A 17,705-nucleotide genomic window follows, 5' to 3' on the forward strand; every position below is an offset into this window, starting at 1 on the left:
CTGTTCGGTAAGTCAGTGTCAGTGATGACCTAAAGCCACTAATGAAGCTTTCCTTCTGAGCCTAGCATTGGCCTGTCACTCTCCGTTCAATGCCCTACCCAGTACAATGCTGCCCAATTGTTGCCTTCTCTTTGTGCGTGTTAAGCCAAGCAGATCCTTATATAAAATGAATGGGCAATGTAACTTTAACTTGTGACGGCTCCACCATCTCAAAGCACTTGTCGGTCTTGTCATTGTTACAGCAGGCAGGTGATTTTGATAGGGTAATTGTAAGTGAGAAATCCAAAATAAACACATGTAGAAAGTATGTTATAAAAATCGGCTATATTCGTCATGAAAATAGTATTTCCCCATTTCAAAAAGTCTATCAAAATCATCTGCCTGCTGTTACAATGACAATATTGGCATGTGTTTGGAGGTGGTAGAGTCGTCACAAGTCATGTTGAGGTTTGGCTTTCCCATCTACAGTTCTAAACACTCACTGGTGCCCATCAAGGTTCATGGTGTTGTTTCAGAACAGAGTGGTAGTGAGAAGTGGTAGGCAAGTGCACACTAAATACTGGCATGAGGCTGAACAGGTTTGGGTTTGGTAAGCTTTGATAGGGTTCTGGGCCCCATACACCTAGGACAGAGCTGAATGTCCCAGAGCCTTCCAGTGTGAGCGAGAAGCATTGAGGTCTGTAATACCTCTCCACTGAGCAAAAACGCAAAGCACTCCCAGATCCACTGGGTTATTTCATCCCCTTCAAATGTCACCATTCTTTGTTGAGCGCACTAAAAGGTCTCAGAGTGTGTGTGTGTGTGTGTGTGTGTGTGTGTGTGTGTGTGTGTGCGCCCGTGTGTCCGTGTGTGTGTGTGTGTGTCCGTGTGTGTGTGTGTGTGTGTGTGTGTGTGTGTGTGTGTGTGTGTGTGTGTACGTGCTTGCTTGCGTGCGTGTGTGCACGTACCTACCTGTACCTACCCAGTACACAGCACCACTCTCCTTATGCTCTAAGTCTGCTTGTAATGATTCAGAATCAGAGCCTTTGTTGCTGCTATTCCAGTCTCGTCCACCCTGTACGTATGCAGATAAGTAGAGGAGCCAGCCAGGGACAGACAGACAGGAACAGACAGTGATCAACAGCTTGCTGAAGCCTCTGCTCTACTATCTCCAAAATCCCACGTTTCCACGGACTCGTCACTTCATTAGCTACCTGATGGAATGCCCGGGCCTGTTCATGCTGTGCTGTACTTCATCATCTCTTGTGACATCACGCCGCTCAGACGTGACCGAATTCCTGGCATTAACACAAGAATGCTAGGATCAACAGTGTTAAGTATCCTACAAGGACAATTCTGGCAAATGATGCATTTCTTTCCTATTTCTTTTCCATCCGCCACAAGGAGATGTGCAGTGTACTCTGAAAGCCTTGTAGTGTAGGTACACACACACACACACACACACACACAACCAAAACAAATAGAAATGGCCTCATTCATGAGATTATGCTAACGCAAAGCACACATCAAAAGGATGTGTGAAAGGTAAGATATAATCTGATTTGTGATTCATAACACATCATCACTCAATGTATCACCATCGTCTTTGGCATCAATGAAAAATGCCTCATAAAATACATAGCTCTCTGAATGTGTCCTTTATTCACAATTCCATTTTCTTTTCTCCCCCTTCTCTGAGCCCAAGTATACCTCCCTGTATTGGCTGAGCTTTAGGAAACCAATAGATGCACTTTTACTTTTATTCATTTTCTCTCTTTTATTAAAACTGGGAGCTTGTCCCTTAAATCAACTGTGTCTTTCAATTTTAGTGGACTTTTAGAGGCTGGGGATATGAGGACAGGTGATAGCCTTTCGAAATGAAAGGGGGTGGATTTCGATGTGTGTGATATGTGCTGTGTGTGGAATGGGCATATAGGCTACAGGTTTTACCACATTATTAACAGCTGCAGAGGGGGATCCATGTGTACACAACAGATGTACTGTTTTTCTTTGTTTATTTGCTTTATACGTATGTAAACAGGTTTATGTACCAACACAAATCTCTTTATAACATCAATATATAAAATCCAATTATTATGGTTAGTCTAAGCATGTAATCGGTCTTGCACGCTATCTCCATTATTTGATCAATTGTAAAATATAAATGGAATATTGAAGAATAAATATGTTGTGCAGTAGCCTGGCTTTATGATTGTAAATGGGGAAAATGTTCAGGTGAATAACGATATGTTTATAATTTGTCATTACCCTACTCTATGCTTGCAGGAGAATGTGCACTTTGGTCCTGGACGCTGTGGAAGACTAGTGATTTTGTTGTTGTAAATTTAGCTCTCTGACAACAAGTCACTGTCTACCTCAGTGACCAGGTCCCACACACCATTATTTAAACAGCTTTTAGTTCACTGCACAAGATGAAATTTTAGTCCACCCACAACGCTTTTAGTTTCCTATTCATCAGACAGCACATTTGGAGTGAGCCCTACGGACCTTCAGTTCAGAACGTAGAGTGCACTCATAGTTTATTGTTGTTTGCAGGCTGCAACAAACCTTTAAATCATTGTTTATTGTTTGTGAATTACAGCAGTTTTGTTTGTGTTGCAGCCAAATAAAATGTGTAAACAATAAATGCTAGCAAGAACTATGGTGTCAAATCGTACTATGGTGTCAAATGTTCTTCTGAACCTGAAGATGTCACTGCATTTTCCAATCTAGTCAGTGAGATCCTAACGCTGTCTAAGACGGTAAGTCCAGTCAGTGAGATCCTAACGCTGTCTAAGACGGTAAGTCCAGTCAGTGAGATCCTAACGCTGTCTAAGACGGTAAGTCCAGACAGTGAGATCCTAACGCTGTCTAAGACGGTAAGTCCAGACAGTGAGATCCTAACGCTGTCTAAGACGGTAAGTCCAGACAGTGAGATCCTAACGCTGTCTAAGACGGTAAGTCCAGACAGTGAGATCCTAACGCTGTCTAAGACGGTAAGTCCAGTCAGTGAGATCCTAACGCTGTCTAAGACGGTAAGTCCAGTCAGTGAGATCCTAACGCTGTCTAAGACGGTAAGTCCAGACAGTGTGAACAATTCTACACTCTTCTCTCACTCATGAAAGTGTACATAAACGTATACTAATTATTTCCCTAATTTAATGGAGCACAAACTACCCGGAAAGGAATGTGGGGTATACAAGTGTACAAGGGATGTAGATAATTATACATAATTCCATGTGCGTGTTTGCAATTAAAGTATTACACCATATAAAACATATGCTTGTGGCTTGTATATTGTGTATTGATTTTATAACAATTTCCCCACAATGTAAGTCAACATCACTACTAAGACCTCAACACCGTTCTCTTGCAATCTGTAAATAATCTCTGATGAAATAAAGCACTTTTGATATGTCATGCACAGATTTTTCGAATGTAAATGAATTCAACATCTCATTCTATGGTAATCAATTCAATCAAGCAAGGTTCTGAATCTATTTAGTTTAAAGGATGGATGGTGCATTTCTGAACTATTGTCATAGTAATTACCCCATGTAGTAAAACCGTAGATGGATGGATGGATGAATTAATATATCGATTGGTATACTAATAAAAGCATTCTATAATAGCTTGTCTGTGGGTATCCATATGCATTACAGAGATTGAACAATGAGAGTGGGTGTTACCTTCAACTCTCAGTGAACATGTAGGATGTTTCCATGGATATTGCCATAGCAACCCAACCTGAATGACTAGCCTCGGCCTGAAGCTACCCAGCAGCACAGAATGGGCTATATGATTTTAGAGGCCTTGAGGGTCATTGTTGATGACACTCCGCATCCCCTTTATCAATCAAACACTAGGTCCCTGAAGATTGTTCAAAGGTCCAATGCAGCAGTTTTAATATAAATATCAAATCATTTCTGGGTAACAAGTACCTTACTGTGATCGTTTTTAATTATAATGGTCAAAAAGAAACAAAAATAGCTTCTTAGTAAACAACCATTTCTCAAGCAAGAATTTTGTTCGGACTGTCTGGTAGTGGTCTGAGTGGGAAGGGGAAAACTGAAAACTGTTATTGGCAAAGAGGTTAAGAACTCTTTTTGTTATTGATTTTTTTAAAACTAATTAACTGCCTGGTGATTCACCAGGCAGCCTAAAACTCCATCCCACCAAAACATGCAGAAATGTCATGCAGTCTTTTCAAACAGCTCTTTCACTAAAAGGGCATTATCATTATTTTCACAATTGCACAGTATTATTCCAACCTGTGGAAATATATATAAAACACATGACAAATCTCATTTTGTACTAAACTGGGCCTTTAAAAACTTGTTACTTCAAAGAGCAGTGGGTTTATTAGATATTGAATAGATGGCAATTTAGATGAGCATTATTTAGGTTGTTACTGTGACCTAGAAGAAGATAGTGGCAGGCAGGGTGATCCTCATACCCAGTAACAAGCTTCAGGCTGCTTTATATAGAAACTAGCAACAGCTGGTGAGCAAGAACTGAGTAAGGCCTATAATGATTCATTTAATTAAAGGGAGACTGATTTGAAACAGGGGTTTGCTGTTTGCAAATTAGGGTTGTAAAGCTACCGGTAATTTACCAAAGTTACTGGAATCTTCAGTAGTGTTGGTAATTAACATCTATGGTAATTTTGTAATTTATACTTGAATAATTTTTTAAAAAACGTATTAATTTATAGTATTAATTTTGTCCATGAGTTTGCCATGATTTTCTAGTAGATAGACCATATGTTTCAAGATAAAGTAGCCTAATTTATGAAAAAAGCATCTAATCAACAATGTCATTATTTTCAATTAACTCTGCAACTCTTCCAACTGTTTACTTTTTTCACAGCTGCCACCAGTTTCGTGCCAGAACATTTACAACAAAGACATATTGACATAGTAAATAAATAAAAGTGTGTAAAATATATATATAAAGGATATTGGTGTTCACTAAGTTTATATTTAAGATAATGTTTTACAGCTTTGTCATTCTATTTTGTTATTTGTTATTTGATTAAATCATGTTTTTTACATGATAAGGTCACTCAGAGGCCCAGATGCCTGTGATAATCTGAAGTACCCAAAAAAGGCCACTAGATGTCATCTGATAAAATTCCAAACAAAATTTGAAAGTTACGAAAATGCTAGTAGTTTACTTGTAAATTTAGAAAGTTTCCAGTAATATACCCTCCCTTTGCAACCCTATTTCAAAAACATAGTAACATTATCATTGTGTGATAGCAGGCACAGCACCATTGCACAAAGACCCTTTTTCTTTCTTTGAACAAAAATCCTACTTACACACGTCTATTAGTCAAATCAATGCATCACTTGTTTTTTCAATCTTGAGAAGTAACATGATTAGTTGGTGTCATGTTGTTATTATAATAAGACTATTTGATATTTTTTTTAAATTATATTTGTAGTAGATTTGCACATCAGATTACTGCAGTCTGCAGTAATCAAAAGTAGGCCTACAACTTAAAGCTACTTTTGAGAAAGCTACTCTCACTCCCCTTCAATAGGTCTACTCCCCAGGTCATAGTTATAAATGTGTCCTCAATCAATTTTTCAGTGTAAAAAGGGTCAAATTCAAGAATTCTATCCCTAGTAACAGTAGGTCAGCTCTGTCTCACCCCTTTCCTTGCATTAATCACCAGATCAATCAACCTTACCTGGTAAAATAAATGTAAAATTAATAATCGCAAGACATTTTGCCCCGGGGGGTGTATTCAGTCTTCAGCGAGGGCCAGAGTGCCGCACTGAAAATGTGTTATTATGTCCTCGCTGTCAAGATTTGAGTAAAATAATAGTAGTAAAATAATAGTTCTCTATCCATACTTATTCTTTTTTTCATAGGTCATTATTAGCAAGTCAAAAAAAACGTGCAAATGTAGGTCTACCCCCCCACACATAAAAAAAATATAGAAATAAAAAAATACCCGAAGGCTGTACTCCCGGCTCAGAGGATATGGTAGTCATAAAACTGTCGACTGGCTCCACAAAACATCTCAATCTGCAGGGTGAGTGGCAGTCAGAGGTTATCAGAGAGCGCCACCTGCGGCTCAAGAACAGAAGCTGCACTATCAACTTTGGTCCCATTTTCAAATACACATATTAATGGATTCGGCAGCCACACCCGTTGCTGACAGGTGTATCAAACCGAGAACACAGCCATGCAATCTCCATTGACAAACATTGGCAGTAGAATGGCCTTACTGAAGAGATCAATGATTTTCAACGTGGCATTGTCATAGGACGCCACCTTTCCAACAAGTCATTCCTGCCCTGCTAGAGCTGCCCCCGGTAAACTGTAAGTGCTGTTATTGTAAAATGAAAACATCTAGGAGCAACATCTCAGCCGCGAAGTGATAGGCCACACAAGCTCACAGAACGGAACAGCCAAGAGCTGAAGCGTGTAGAGTGTACAAATCGTCTTTCCTGGGTTGCAACACTCACTACCGAGTTCCAAACTGCCTCTGGAAGCAACGTCAGCACGGTAACTGTCGTGAGCTTCATGAAATGGGTTTGGGTTCCGTGGTCGAGCAGCCTCACACAAGCCTAAGATCACCATGCGTAATGCCAAGCTTTGACTGGAGTGGTGTAAATCTCGTTGCCATTGAACTCTGAAGCAGTGGAAACACGTTCTCTGGAGTGATGAATCACGCTTCACCATCTGGCAGTCCGACGGACAAATCTGGATTTGGTGGATTCCAGGAGATTGCCACCTGCCCCAATGCATAGTGTCAACTGTAAAGTTTGGTGGAGGACCAACTCCATATTAATGCCTAGGATTTTGGAATTAGATGTGTTGACGAGCAGGTGTCCACATACTTTTGGTCATGTAGTGTACCTTTCAGTGCTACTATCAATAGAACCCCCATGAAATGTGTGCACAGTGCAATTTGTAAGACATGTATATACAAGAAGTCCTGAATGTTTATGACATTATCTGTAGCACAGAATAAAGCAGTAGGCTAATAACATGGTAACAGTGTGGTCATAGTTACTCATCATGAAAATATTGTTCCATGAAGACACCCCTTCATTTCAGTCATTAAGCAAATTAGGGTTGTAAAAGCTACCGGTAATTTACCAAAGTTACTGGAATCTTCAGTAATGTTGGTAATTAACATCTATGGTAATTTTGTAATTTATACTGAATATTTTTTTTTTAAAGATATTATCCAGAGCAACTTATATACATTTTCATACTGGTCCCCCATGGGAATCAAACCCACAACCCTAGCATTACAAATGACATGCTCTACCAACTGAGTCACAAGGGACCCTTGTTTCAGGGTAATACACCACACCAGATCTGGGTTTAAATACTATTTAAGGTATTTTAAAATTATTTTCACACTTATTTCAAAGTGTGGATATTTTTTCTTTGACAATACACCTAGTTGAATATTTGAAAATTTATTTTGGAAATACACTTGAAAATAATTGGCATGTACTCAAAACACAGCGGGGTTTCTTCTTCTTAAAATACAATATTATATTTAAATATTCCAGTCCCATGCTGTCATGGATCCCTACGAAACTTTCATTACGCACACCTGGCCCCTATTCCCATTGATTAGTAAGTGTGCCCTTGGTTTATCATTGTCCTGTTGATTATTGTTACAATGTCCGTTGGTTCATGTGAGTACCTGTGTTGTGTGTTTTGGCTTTCATGCCATTGTGTTTTGCGCAGATGATTACAGGTCTCGTCCCATGTGTTAATCATTGTGCGCTTGTGTTATTTATTCAAGGTACTCCTCGCTCTTTTGTTTTGGGTTTCAACCCTGTGTTTTGTATAGTGTTTGTTTGGTCCTCGTCCCCATGCCTTTACACTGCATGCCGTAATTTGGGTATAATTCAAAAAAAATATTACGCATTCCTGCTCCTGAATCATTCGTACCGACGTGACACATGCATTTAAACCCAGGTCTGTCTTGAACTCACTGAAATCAGATTTCCCAGTGGCTGGCCCACCACCACAGAATGCACTGAGCTAGGCTGATAGCTCAGTCCCAGTTTCCAGTTGTTTTGAGCACGGCAGAAGTCATGCTGGATTGACACCATGGCCAATGTTCAATGTTTATCCTTTAAAGCTTGGAAAAGGGGGCTCTGCAAGAACAATTGTAAACTGCACAGGAAGAAGGGTTTGAGATTGCGGACTGGAAAAGGGGATCCTTGTCATCCATTTATTTTCTGACAGCATAGACCTTACTGCCACTAATACCATTCAGGCTGCGGTATTGGTCCTCTACTATTAAACCTGCTGTATCCAGCTCATTCACTCCCCCTGCTGGATTTAAAGGAATGGCCTGCTGTAAGAAAATGGCAGAAGATGTGGGGGTCTCTGAGCAAATTCATACTTCAGGGAGAACGGTGGAGTATCTGAATATAGTCCACGTCCAGAAATAAACCCTACCTCCTAGGGCCTCTAAGAAGTTTTTGCCATATTGTTTATATCTATCCAGTTCCAGCACCTACGGTGTGCAAGGGCTGGTCGGGTTGTTCTGTATGCAACCTGTAGCTTCAATCTCACACAACATATAAACATATGTTTACATTGCCAAAGCAAGTGAAATAAACAAAAGTGAAATAAACAATAAGGTTGGATGCAGGTTGGATACGCACTGTGTTAAGAAGCAGGGCTGGTTGGGTTGTGTTTCTCTCCATGAAATTGGAGAGAAAAATGGGGATATAAAAAAAAATCTACAGTTAACATTACACTTACAAAGTTCCAAAAAAATAAAGATGTCATCATATGATGTCTATAGAAAGTGTTGTAATGATGTGAAAATAGTTACAAAAGGGAAAATAAATATAGTTTATTTCCCATGGTGTTTGTTCTTCACTGGTAGCCCTTTTCTTGTAGCAACAGGTAACACAGCTTGCTGCTGTGGTATTTCACCCAGTAGAGTTGATCAAAATGTGATTTGTTTTCAAATTCTTTGTGGGTTTGTGTAATCTGAGGGAAATATGTGTCTCTGCTGGCTGGCCCACCACCACAGAATGCACTGAGCTAGGCTGATAGCTCAGTGCTTTCTGTGGTGGTGAGCTAGGCTGATAGCTCAGTGCTTTCTGTGGTGGTGGGGCAGCCAGCGGCAAATACAGAGCGAGACCATTGGTCTCTCTCTCAGTGACGTCAAATATCAGCTGACTGGTTTGTTTCGCTATAGACTCCGCAGCAATCAGCAAAGAAGGAATAGCACAACATCAAAGGACTCAACTTCTTATTATTACAAAAAAAACTGGGCTTTGATCGCCCAAAAATTTACAACACCTACATTTAAATATATTTTCAATTCATACAGGGATCTTTTGCCTCGTTTACAAAACGGTTTGACCTGCGTGAAATATGCCTTCAGAGAAGACGTTCAAACAAAGGAGGACATTTGGTATGTAGCCTATTATTACAGCAAGTTTTAACATTGAAGTTGTCTAATTGTGTATATTATTTCGATTTTATCAAATGTAGTGGCTTCTTATTTCAGTATCAGCCTTTATTTGGAGAACAGATGGTTTTCCAATTTCCCCTAGTAAGGCCCAGTGTCTGAATAGTTAATCAGCTCAACTTCGATCAGAAGCCAAAGGCAATAAACAGTCTAAGTACAAATGGGAGATACTTTATTTCATCTATTATATAAAATAGGCCTTTTCACAGCGACAAATTCGTGGTAATTAAAGGTGGTAGCTGTATTTGTATAGGCTAATGGTTCTGGCTCATGTTATGCAACCCGAACCGACGGATGGCAAATATGGTGTTGTTGTGTTTAGTTTGTATGCTGTAGCATATAATGTATGTCTCTGTACAATGTAAGCGTGTGGCAGCAAAACGTTAAATATATTATCGTGTGCTCCGCTTGTTTGTGACAGAGATGTAAAAAAAAAAAACAAGTAGCCGATATTACTCTTCTCGAAAAGCAGGAAAGTGCGCTGCATGATTGGGGGATGGGACGTATTGCGTAGGTGAAAGGAAGGCCTAGGGGAAAGGGACAAAAACAAATGTCTGTAACCTCTGTGACTTTATCATGTAGGCCTAGACCTAGATAACACGACAATTCATATTTGGACTGTTATCTTCGCTTTCCGCAAATAGGCTTTTATATCCGATACATTTTTTTTCGTCTGAGATAAGGCCCCTTGTTTACTTCGCGACAGTTAGCTATTTGGCGATACAAGCCATGTAGCCAAAATACCGGTTAGTTGCCATTTCCTGGATGAGTCTACATTGGCTCCGAAGGTTTCCTAGCTCTTTGAATTTGAAGTTGGCCAATTTGTCGTCACGGTAAAGTGTCTGATGTCATGGCAAATTTCTTCAAAACAATTCAGACCAAACGTCAGTCTTTAACGTTTCCAAAAAAATTGCACAATATCACCACGTGAGAATGAGAGCACTGGCTGAACACGTGCAGTGTCCCAAACTCAAAGAACATAAACATCTTACCAGTTACAATGTTGCTGTGACATGCTACTAGTTTACACTGCAGTAGTTACAACAGGGGATGTAGTTATTGCATTGGTTATTATTATATTGTTGTGGTTATACATAAGTGAAATCTATGGGTTGGAAAGTGAAATCTAAAAAGTTAACTTACCATCACATAGTGTGTAGATTTGACCAGTTATATCAAAGTATGTGGCTCTGGAGTCACGAGTAGGCTTTATCTATGCACTGAGGCTACAGACGTGAAATGTGGCCACTTTTGAAAATAACTTTTTTTTTTTTAAAGGGTTTGTGAAAATAGAGATGGTGTTAACAAGCTTTTCATTTCCCTTCTGATATATTTATTTCCAAGTGTTGAGCAACATATTGGTACACTGACTGTAGCCCAAAGGTAGCTAGAGCTTCCTTGTTTCTCTAACTGCCCAGGCTTTTAACCTGTTAAACTGCAAGTTTGGGGGGATTTACATAAGATAAAAGTGAGCTAGTGTATTTCTGTATAGAAAGGACACAATAAGAACATTTTACTGGAATAATTGGGATCAGGCAGTTCATCCTTCCAGGCATTTGTGTCATTGTTGTTTCTTCTATCAGTCAGTTAGAACTAACCCAGACCAGGGTTTGAGTGATAACAAAGGGGCCCAAGGCCTTATCTGGTGCCATGGAAACAGTCGTTTTGTCTTTGTTACAAATGGTCATGGAGGTGCAAAGTTCAGGTGGGCTGGATTAGTGCCGATAATGTTCACTTGCTGTTTCGTTTAGGGTCTGAGTTTATTCAGCACCTGGTGGTTTGCTGCACAGATTGTATTGTGTAAATTATAGGAGGTTTAAGATAACAGGCTACCATATATTTTCCCATTGATTTGTCATCTCACCTGTTCTTCCTTGTGTCCACAGAGCAGAGAGTAGATGATGTGAGACTGATTCGAGAGCAGCACCCCAACAAGATCCCAGTTAGTATTACATCTATTGCCACAACAATCCTAATGTATACATGAACAGAAAATATTCCTCAATACAGACCCACCCTTGCTTCCCTCAACACACCGAGGGTATCCTCCCTAGCGGCTATTCTCATGAGGAATAGGTAGAAGGGTGTGGAATCTAATCTGTGTTAGCCATGTATCAGGACCCAAGCAGACCACATAGCAGATTGAATATCGCTCTAACCTTCCATCTGCTGCCTCTCTCCCCTCCTCCACCCAGATGTACACACACACACACACACACACACACACACACACACACTGAGAGCCTAACAGAGCCTCAGTTACACTACATGACTGCTTCCTGAGCCTTTCCTTTGTCTCTCCAGGGTCACAAAGTGCTGAGTAATGCCCCTCCCCCTGTGACTAACACTAGCTGTGTCTTGGTACTATCCCCTCCCCCTGTGACTAACACTAGCTGTGTCCTGGTATTATCCCCTCCTCCTGTGACTAACACTAGCTGTGTCCTGGTATTATCCCCTCCCCCTGTGACCAACACTAGCTGTGTCTTGGTATTATCCCCTCCCCCTGTGACTAATACTAGCTGTGTCTTGGTATTATCCCCTCCCCCTGTGACTAACACTAGCTGTGTCTTGGTATAATCCCCTCCCCCTGTGACTAATACTAGCTGTGTCTTGGTATTATCCCCTCACCCTGTGACTAATACTAGCTGTGTCTTGGTATTATCCCCTCACCCTGTGACTAACACTAGCTGTGTCTTTGTAATGTGACTCCTCCAAGCACAGTGTAGCTTGGGTCCAGGGAGCTCTATAATAAGACGTTTCCTCTGCTCCATTTCAGGTCATCATCGAGAGATACAAGGGAGAGAAGCAGCTGCCCATCCTGGATAAAACCAAGTTCCTGGTTCCTGACCATGTCAATATGAGTGAGCTGATCAAAATCATCAGGTACAGGATGTTCCATCATCCTCTCTTCTCTGTATTTACTGACACCACTTTATCAGTCATTTAATCACTAAAGCAAATTCACTTAGTTGATCTTACAAATCATTAAAAATAAATGTGAGTATCTGATACACTATCTACTCTCTTGTCTATGTGAGGATAAGATGTGCTAAACTCTGTATGTTTGCCCTCACTAGGAGGCGCCTCCAGCTGAACTCCAACCAGGCCTTCTTCCTGCTGGTGAACGGCCACAGCATGGTCTCCGTGTCGGCAGCCATCGCTGAGGTGTACGATCGCGAGAAGGACGATGATGGCTTCCTCTACATGGTGTACGCCTCGCAGGAGACCTTTGGAACCATAACCCCCCAGTAACAGCCTCCCACCTCCACACCATAGCTCGGACAATGATATCACCTCCTCCCTCCTTGATTCTTCGTTCCTAAATACAGACCGATCCCCCTTGCCTTCCCTCGAACCCTTGCTTAAAACCTTAGCCAAGACAATGGGAACCAGACTGACCTCTTCTCCCATGCCCTTAAGGGCCCCTTATAGATATTAAAAGCCATGTCCTGCACCTTCTCATACTCGTACTGCCCACTACCCTTTACTCAAAACCTCTCCCTGTACATCCATTACTCAACACCTCTCCCTGTACATCCATTACTCAACACCTCTCCCTGTACATCCATTACTCAACACCTCTCCCTGTACATCCATTACTCAACACCTCTCCCTGTACATCCATTACTCAACACCTCTCCCTGTACATCCATTACTCAACACCTCTCCCTGTACATTCATTACTCAACACCTCTCCCTGTACATTCATTACTCAACACCTCTCCCTGTACATCCATTACTCAACACCTCTCCCTGTCCATCCATTACTCAACACCTCTCCATGTACATCCATTACTCAACACCTCTCCCTGTACATCCATTACTCAAAACCTCTCCCTGTACATCCATTACTCAACACCTCTCCCTGTACATCCATTACTCAACACCTCTCCCTGTACATCCATTACTCAACACCTCTCCCCGTTCATCCATTACTCAACACCTCTCCCTGTTCATCCAGCCATGTGTTTAGGAAAAGAGATTCAATAGTTATCTTTGGGTTGTTTGGTGTATAGAATGGATTAGTATAGCAGAGATGATTGCCAGTTCAGGTTGAGTTCGACTCAAACAATTTACAGCTTAAATTCCTGCTTGAGTCCATCATGGTTGAGTTCAGTTATACAGAAATCTCCATATTTTATTTTCCACTTGTTGTGTTTGCTAAACTTGAATGAGCTCAGTATTTTGGATGAAGCTTCAATCACAACAGCTGTTGAGGAATTTTCTAACAGTTTAGTTAAAGCGTTGAATCCAGTTTGACAGACATGGGACAAACTACTTCCACAAGAACATGTTTCATCAAGTCTCCTATAATTGGTGACTCAGGCCAATGGTCTCAACTGCTGTGACAAAATGAGTGGTTCTTTTTTCTTTAGTCTTTCCTTTAGCAACTTGGTTGAATATTCTAGGCCAACTATAGGCTTCATTGTATTAACACACGTTTTTGAGGCTAACATGTTAATGTGCGTTCAGTTTAGCAGTTCCCCTCCCCCTGTGTTGCTCTGTTGAGCTACTTGATGAGGGTTGTGGGTTCAGAGATTATTTTACTTTGCACCTTTCAAAAAATTCAATAAAAATGAAGGTCCTTTCGACAACAAAAAAAAATCTTCCCGCGCTTTGTTGTAAACGTCTCCACGTAGAAGAGATGTTAGGGACTCCTGGTTAAAAAGGAAAGAAATGCTACCGAAAACCTGCTATGATGATTGTTATAAGAAATTTGCCTCCATGTACAGCATGATGATCGAATTGCACGTGTGTGAAAGGGTCACTGATGTGGGATAATGCTGATGTCAGAAGTAGGGTGTGGGGTTGGTGGCTGTTTTGGACTGGGCGGGCATCACGGCCGGGTCTGTCCACCAACCAACTGTCCATCCGTCCCCCTCCTAGACCTGCCCTAGGGCTCTGAACAGTACTCATCCCAGGGTGGCGTCACGCTTTTAGAATATTCAATTTGTTTAATAGAGGGTTATTTATGCCTTTTATAATGTGTGCTGACTGTTGTGCTTTTCCTTCTCGCTGTCCTCTCAACTGTTTAAATGTTAGATAGCTTTTTAGCTTCATTTATGGCAGATAATCTTTGTTTTTATTTAATGTGATGTTACTTCCTTGTACAAATGTCCATATGATATATGTGTGTGTAATGAATACGAATGATTCTATGATCAGTTTGATTGAGGGTTTAATAACAGAGGAATGATAACAGTTTTATCAGCCCAATGTTCCTCTGCATGCTCTGCTGTTTGCCGCTCTCAATCTTCATATTCACAGCAATATTACACAGCCTTTTATTGTATTTGTTGGTATTTTATGAATAAAACAGACAATGTAAAGGTATTCCCATCTAGAACCCCTATCCTGACGTTTGAATTCGATAAAATACTGGTCAGTGAGAAACATACAAATGTTGCCATGAAAGGATGGAAACCGAAAACATTTTAATGTCTTTTACAATGTTTTTGATGCAGTGTATATAAAACAAACAATTCTTAAACACACTACACCATACAATACAAAAATTGTACATACAAATGAACAAGTGATTTGCCCTTCAAGCTCAAATCTGCTTCAAAATAATACCAAATGTTTTAACTCCTTTTTAAATGCACAAAATGTTTACTTGAGATCAAGCAACATGCGTAGCTATTGACTAAGATGTTACATTCAAATAATACCAGATAATTAGATTTTTCTTTTGGACAGGGGGGTGTCATGTATGTTTGACAACAACCTCATTGGAACCAAGTAAGGTGAACCAGTTCCAGAATCAAAAAAATATGGTGTCATTTTATTATGTCCATACATTTTCTTTAGTAAATGATTGTACCATGCAGGGTGGCTAAGACATCCAGGATAAACGGCTTAGTGCACAAACATGATTTCCAATAGTCAATCATATCACTCTTTTTTTCATTTGAATGATATAATGAAAACAGTTGGTTTACACAATGTTTGCAGCGTGAACCAGGGTGTATTCATTAGGCACAATGTAACAAAAAATATATTTAAAAAAATGCATGCTAGTTCTGTATGTGGTGTACTGTTACAGTAATGTTCTCACTGTAAGCTCTATTACTCCCATGAGAACTAGACAGTACAGATGTGGTGAAAAGGTTTGACCACAAAGCTTTGACACTTTTTAAAAATACAACATTCGCCAGCATGCAATACTCTACAGATGGTCAGATACAATCCTTGATTGGGCCCTACAATTCCTTGTTCTTTGGTCCTCAGACCAAATCACATCCAGCAGAATATAACTACTGTAAATCTGTTTCCTGTTTCAACCAAAGGATCCTGATTTTGTCAGTCTTAAAGAGCAACAGCCCCTAAAAAAACGTATCATTTAGAAAACAGCATATGTGGCATCAGAATGAGTCAGAAACATTTATTATACTGTCAAAATTGACTACGAAGTGTGAATAGGATCATTTTGGTCATAAAGTCAGCCTTGTCTAAAACAGAGTTTTGTAAGTGTTATGGTCGTGACTGCATCACAATGTAAATGAAGATTGGGTTTGTTTAAATCCTGCCCATGTGCCCACAGTTGACTGCACACAAGTAATCATCAATTCAGAGTGGAGCTGCACGCAACACAATCGTAATGCCTGTGGTAAAATTGGGTTGACTTTGGATATCCCTATGGGGCTAGTTATGGACCATCTGTAAGAATTCAATAGCTCCACATTTCAATGACTTAAAACATCAAACCAAATATAAATTGTAGAAATTCATATGCAAATATTGAAAGCATTTGATGAAAATGAAAATATTGTCTAATTTATATTGTGTCATTTATTGACGGTCCCTAACTAGCCCAGAAGATAGGCTATCTAAAGTCAAATCAACTTTGCAGAGGTTGCGGACAAGCTGGCTGAAGCAAATTGGCAAAATAATTTGGCTAACTCTTCCCACCTGCGAACACACACAAAAGACACCCACATCAAACCACACCCCAAAACCAACTCAGTTTGAATTCAGTCATGGCCCCGAGCATTTCATAAACATCATTTTCAACAAAATGTCCCTTATGACTGAATTGTGTCCTCCAGACCTGGCTAGGAACATTCCAGTGCAACACAAAAAAATGATAATAACTTGTCCATCCTTGAGGACTACGGTCCTCATGTCACACTCGCATCCAATGGACTGGGACCAGCCGATCTCATAAAAGTGCTTTCACATGCCACACCATGGTGGCAACTCAAGGACACATTCACTGACATTCAATATCAAATCTTTTTCAAAAAGGATCCTCTTACATAGCACCACCTCACCACATCAAATCCAACTATTATAAAATCAAACATACATAACCTTATACATACAACTAAAACCTACACACATTTTGACAATGATTATAAAATTAGACTGCTCCAACTTCTAAATGATTAAACAACACAAATATCAATGGCACATCTTAAAATCTAAACTAAGAATGCTCGCACCATTTCTTTCACCATTAATACCTGCACTGTATAGGGCAAAGTACCCACAGCGAATGATGTGAAGAATAAAGCACTCGCTTCTCTTCCTCTGTGTTTCTCACAGACCTGCTCTGTCCCAGAGGAGAAGGATTTGGTAGTCAGTCAGTCAATGTGCGTTATTTGGCAGTCATATTATACTGTAAGTCTTTACATTCACACATCAGCATCCTCTCAGATACATCCAACTCATCTCCAGAGCGACTTAAGAGGACATCTTTGCATACCGCATGAGTTGTTATGAAAGGTGTAGGTCTGTGGAGTTTGACCGATTGACTGAGTGAGGCTGAGGTGTGTACCAAGTAGTGTGAGAAGTATTGCATCATATTTTCAACTGTGGATTTTGTACAGCTAAATCATTTCCCATTCGAAAACACTGTATACCCTCGGCCTCAGGGTTTAGACCTGACCATCTCTTGTATTTGGTATGATCAAAATCATACGTTACAGATGGACTGGGGGTTAATATCTCCTTCCAAACGGACTCCATGCTTTGACTTTCATCAGTTGAGTTAAGTGGCCTCAGGCCACCATTCATTCTCCAATCATCAAAGTGTGTTCAAAGAGTCAAAGAGTTACCTAAATGAAAGGGACTCCTCTACCAGGAGGATCATAAGGTGCTGATGTGTACAGGGGTCACAGGAGTTCCTTGTTCTTAGTCCCCAGAGTCCTGGCTGTCTGATTTGGGAGCATACTTCAGCCGGAACGTGCCTGCAAAACAAAATACCAATGGTGCTAAATATATCAAGTTCCCCAAGAGGTTTCTGCAG

At 40.3% G+C, this 17,705-nt stretch overlaps 2 protein-coding genes across 2 annotated transcripts in view; one reads left to right on the plus strand and one right to left on the minus strand.

Moving 5' to 3' along the window:
• Positions 1 to 9,131: 9,131 nt before the first annotated feature.
• On the plus strand, positions 9,132 to 14,788 carry map1lc3b (microtubule-associated protein 1 light chain 3 beta). Its single transcript, XM_036953227.1, has 4 exons — positions 9,132 to 9,397; positions 11,341 to 11,396; positions 12,231 to 12,337; positions 12,532 to 14,788. The coding sequence occupies exons 1-4, from the start codon at positions 9,358 to 9,360 to the stop codon at positions 12,704 to 12,706; spliced, it is 378 nt and encodes a 125-aa protein (XP_036809122.1). The 5' UTR covers positions 9,132 to 9,357; the 3' UTR covers positions 12,707 to 14,788.
• Positions 13,285 to 17,705, minus strand: part of zcchc14 (zinc finger, CCHC domain containing 14) — a 35,747-nt gene continuing 31,326 nt past the window's right edge. The window contains exon 13 of the mRNA XM_021568425.2: positions 13,285 to 17,646. Within this exon, the coding sequence (XP_021424100.2) occupies positions 17,591 to 17,646 (56 nt within the window). The 3' untranslated portion in view covers positions 13,285 to 17,590. The remainder of the gene's footprint in view (positions 17,647 to 17,705) is intronic.

This window comes from Oncorhynchus mykiss, chromosome 2 (assembly GCF_013265735.2).
Source record: "Oncorhynchus mykiss isolate Arlee chromosome 2, USDA_OmykA_1.1, whole genome shotgun sequence".
Lineage (NCBI taxonomy): Eukaryota > Metazoa > Chordata > Actinopteri > Salmoniformes > Salmonidae > Oncorhynchus > Oncorhynchus mykiss.

What these genes read in the sequence shown, in the direction of transcription:
- map1lc3b (XM_036953227.1), top strand. Translation starts at nt 9,358, where the DNA reads ATGCCTTCAGAGAAGACGTTCAAACAAAGGAGGACATTTG. An exon ending in CAAACAAAGGAGGACATTTG is followed by an intron (nt 9,398 to 11,340) that starts GTATGTAGCCTA and finishes TTGTGTCCACAG; the next exon opens with AGCAGAGAGTAGATGATGTG. An exon ending in AGCACCCCAACAAGATCCCA is followed by an intron (nt 11,397 to 12,230) that starts GTTAGTATTACA and finishes GCTCCATTTCAG; the next exon opens with GTCATCATCGAGAGATACAA.